Source organism: Octopus bimaculoides, chromosome 23 (assembly GCF_001194135.2).
Source record: "Octopus bimaculoides isolate UCB-OBI-ISO-001 chromosome 23, ASM119413v2, whole genome shotgun sequence".
Taxonomy (NCBI): domain Eukaryota; kingdom Metazoa; phylum Mollusca; class Cephalopoda; order Octopoda; family Octopodidae; genus Octopus; species Octopus bimaculoides.
Genome location: NC_069003.1, coordinates 24331137 through 24335632, shown reverse-complemented (window position 1 = coordinate 24335632; position 4496 = coordinate 24331137). Strand labels below are relative to the sequence as shown.

The following is a 4496-nucleotide window of genomic DNA, read 5'->3' as shown; positions in this document are numbered from 1 at the left end:
ATATATATATATATATAACAAAAGAAATTGTGATAAAGTTTATTTAACTGTTGGAAATTCTTATATAACAATTTTGTAACTTAAAAACATGCGTAGATAATTTATTCTGTTATATTTTTTAATAAGTAAATTATTGGGTTGAAGAATAAATAATTTATGAGCGTTTTTCTCTCAAATTTAATTTTAACCAAAAATCTACAACAAATTAGTTAATAATATACTCTTTGTTGTTGTTTACGACTTCCTTTTATCGTTCAATAAGTTTTACAATGCCTTGGTGATAGAAATCTCCCAGTCTTGACTCAAAGAATTCGTCCAACCAAGAATTCGTCCATGTTGAAAGTGATGAAAATTTGATGGCGCCAAGTCAGGAGACTATGGTAGATGAAACAGCACTTCTCATTTGAGTTCTTGAATCTCAGCTTTGGTCATATTGGCAACGCGAGGACAGATGTTGTTGTGTTGCAGAAAAATGCCATTTCACCTATTTAGTCTTTTTTGCTGAATTGCTTCCTTGAGTTGGTGCAATTGTTGATCATAGAGCTTTGCGTGAGTGCTTGGTTGCACTCAAGCAGTTTGTAGTGAATTACGCCTTCCCAGTCGACCTTGGCGGAATTTGAACCCAGAACTTAGTGACAGGCAAAATGCTGCTAAGCATTTCATCCAGCATGCTAACTATTCTGCCAGCTTACCACCTTTCATTGTAGCTTATAATAACAGCTATTTCATGTTCTCATTACAGATATCTGTCCTCAAGGAGAATCTATGAACTATACCAAAACCCTGTGTACCCAGTGTTTAAGTGGATATTATGGGGACCGTCAAATTTCTCAGTTCTGTGTGAAATGCCCAACAGGAAAGACAACTATCGGAACTGGTCAGGAATCTCTCAGCAAATGTATTAAAATACCTGACAGTAAGTAGCAGTAATTTGCCATATATTCTGTTGTTGGTCTATATTTTATTTTATTTTCTTCTCTCTTTATTTCATACTCTTTCTATTTTGCTCTTTCTCTCTCTCTCTCTCTCTCTCTCTCACACACTCTTTCACTTTCTCCATATATCAGGTCATCCCATAAGTTCTGTCTGATTTTACCTTTTTTTTAAAAATTGAATGAAATTTAATAGTATTTTAGAATGTCTAATGGAATTAAAAATTATCTTTATGCATTTGTACACATTTAAACTAATTAAATATCATTTTACAGAATAATAGAATTAAAATTTCTTTGATTAAAACCCTTTCTAACATGGAAGTATCCAAAGAGCATTTGAGGCGCATAATGCTTTATAAGTACAAAAAAGGAAACTCTGCAGCCGAAGCAACTCGAAACATACACTCAGTTTATGGGAAAGACATTTAAACCATCCACATCCAGCCAAAATATTCTACCTGTTTTATGTTCAAACTGATCAGATCTGACCCCCCATACCTGCCCTACATTATCATTCTGAAACTATACAATCAGTTCATCAATATCTCACTGCTTGAAGATAATACATGATCAATTCAAAATAATGTGAATAAATAAGTATAATAGTTGACCAAATAATCTGAATGCTAAAGAGTTAATCCACCTTCTTTAATTTCTGTTCTTCTGTTTCTTTCTCTTAATTTTTCCAAACAAGCTATGGCACCGGGTGAAAGTGCATCTGTGACACTTTACATGAACTTCAAGTTTTACCTTCCACATTGCACCACTCAACGAAGCCAGCAACTGTATGAACACCTCATTACTGATCTTGTTCGAGACAACTTGATTACCTTAGGCAAAACATGGCTGGGACTGTGTACAAATAAATGTAAATCCCTACAGACTTACGTGAAATGCTTCAGTACAAATACGACCCAAACTAATGCGCAGAACATAAAAGTACCAATAGATGTCACTGTCAAAATTACTGATGTGAAGTAAGGACCATTTTTGATGTCTTTTATCTGTTATTTTTTACTTGTTTCAATCATTAGACTGCGGCCATGTCGGAGCACAGCCTGAAGAATTTTAGTTGAATGAATTGGTCTCGGTACTCATTTTTTTTTCAAGCCTGGTGCTTATTCTATCAGTCTCTTTAGCTGAACTGCTAAGTTACTAGGATGTAAGCAAAACCAATACTGGTTGTCAAGCAGTGGTTGGGGACATACACAGACATAAACACACACACACCACACATAGATACATATGACAGGCTTCTTTCAGTTTCTGTCTAGCAAATCCACTCACAAGGCTTTGGCCAGCCTGAGGCTATAGCAGAAGACACTTTTTCAAGGTGTTACACAGTGGGACTGAACCCAGAACCATGTGGTTGGGAAGCAAAGTTAAGGCAGCCAACTGACAAACTGGAATGCTTACTTTGTGTTCTGAGACCAAATTTCACAAGGGAAACAGATGAGGGTTAGCAACAGGAAAGGCATCTGACCTGCCCCATGCAACCTTAGAAGAGTGGACATTAAAATGATGATAGATATACATGGCCTACTGGTTAGGGTGTTGCACTCATGATCACAAGATCATGCTTTCAATTTCTGGACTGGGTGGTGCATTGTGTTCTTGAGCAAAACACTTCATCTCACGTTGACACCTGACACGTGGCACACAGTTCACCTGTTCAGGCAAAGTCTATTTGATGGAGAGAGAGTGAGCTAATGTGTGGCATGAACGTTTGATCACTAATTGTCTGATCACTAATTGCAAATTGTTCAGCAAAAGCTGAAAGCTCATTTGTTGTCTTCAATGGGAGAATCTATCATGTGTGTCTGTCTGTCTGTCTGTGTGAAGGTGCATGGCTCAGTGGTTAGAGCATCAAGCTCGCAATCATGAGGTAGTGAGTTCAATTCCTGGACCAGGCTGCGTGTTATGTTCTTGAGCAAGACGCTTTATTTCCCATTGCTCCTTTTCACCCAAATGTAGAAATGAATTGCAGCATCACTGGCACCAAGCTGTATCATCCTTTGGATAACATTGATGTCATGTTGAGGGAGGCTGGTATGCATGGGCACCTGCTAGTCTTCCATAAACAACCTTGCCCAGACTTATGCCTTGGAGGGGAACTTTCTATGTGCAACCCCGTGGTCATTCATGAATGAAAGGGGTCCTATAAAGAGTGTGTATTAATATATGGCTTAACTTTTCCTTCTTTCTTTTTATTTTATACTCCTTCTTTTCTTTTATTTTATTTTCCTTCTTTCAGGTACAATTTATTTAACATTAAGGATAACATTACAGTCCTTGCTGCCAGTGTAATTGGTCAACATTGCTTGAAGCTATCAAGTTACACTTTGGTAAGTTTGTATTGTGTAGCGATTTTCCTAACTCGAAACTCTATGAATGTTGTATCTTTTACTGGTTTCACTCATTGGACTGCAGCCATGCTTGGGCACTGCTTTGAAAGGTTTTAGTCAATTTCAACTAAATGAACACAAGTATCTATTTTGTTTGAAGTCTGGTACTTATTCTATCAGTCACTTTTGCCGAATTGCTAGGTTATGGGGACTTGAAAAATACATAAATTATCTTTACAACTTCCATACTTTTAAACTCCATATTGTAATGAGATTTTATGGACACCCTACGTATCATGTTTTTTACTTCCTAAATCATTGAATATACAATTAATTAGGTTCAAAGACTTCAATGTTACTTTTTGCTTAAGTCCTTATTATAAGAGGGGTTCGTTCTTGATGGTAATTCTATTTTTTTGTTTTCAGATCGAACAAAATATAATACCAGTGTGTGCTTGTACAGTCACCCTTTCATGTTATTGTGTTGATGGCCAGATACCAATACAAGGGAAATACAAATGTGGTAGGTATTTTAGATATAATGTTTATCACATTGTTTTTTTTTTAATTTGGAAAATTCATAAATTCGTTATCATCATCATCATCATCGTTCTCGTCACCGTATTAGCATCCCTTATCTCATGCTAGGACAGTTTGTCAAGGACAGATTAGACAGAGGGTTACACTAGGTTCTCTGTGTGCTTCAGTATTGTTTCTACTGGATGGATGCCCTTCTCAATGCCAGCCACTTAATGCCCTTCTTAATGCCAGCCACATAAAGTGTACTGCCTGCTTCTTTAGGTAACACCAGTGAGATCACCAAGCACCTGCAAGAAAAGATCCCTCAAATGAGTGGAGAATACAATTTAGAGATAATAAACTTGGATAGAGGGACAGATGTGGATGTCTTGTGAAAGAAGTGAATCCATGGTTGGCTCAAACATGCTACATACCATGAGAAATAACAAAAGTACTGAGCATTTTGATAAATATTTATTTAGAGAGACAATTGACTTATATACACATGAAAAAAAATTGTTTATATAAATAGTGTATAGAAAGTGAAATACAAGGAATGATGTAGATTTGTAATAGCACTGCACATTCAAACATGCACACACACACACACACGTATATACGTGTGTATATATGTGTATATATATATATGTGAGTGTGGGTGTATATATATATATATATATATATATATATATATATA

The 4496-nt window shown here is 36.1% G+C and overlaps 1 protein-coding gene across 1 annotated transcript in view; it reads left to right on the top strand.

Moving 5' to 3' along the window:
* Window positions 1-4496, top strand: part of LOC106883459 (sushi, von Willebrand factor type A, EGF and pentraxin domain-containing protein 1) — a 26308-nt gene that overhangs the window by 16350 nt on the left and 5462 nt on the right. The window contains exons 13-16 of the mRNA XM_052976162.1: window positions 743-916; window positions 1630-1912; window positions 3190-3280; window positions 3707-3803. Of these exons, the coding sequence (XP_052832122.1) occupies window positions 743-916; window positions 1630-1912; window positions 3190-3280; window positions 3707-3803 (645 nt within the window). The remainder of the gene's footprint in view (window positions 1-742; window positions 917-1629; window positions 1913-3189; window positions 3281-3706; window positions 3804-4496) is intronic.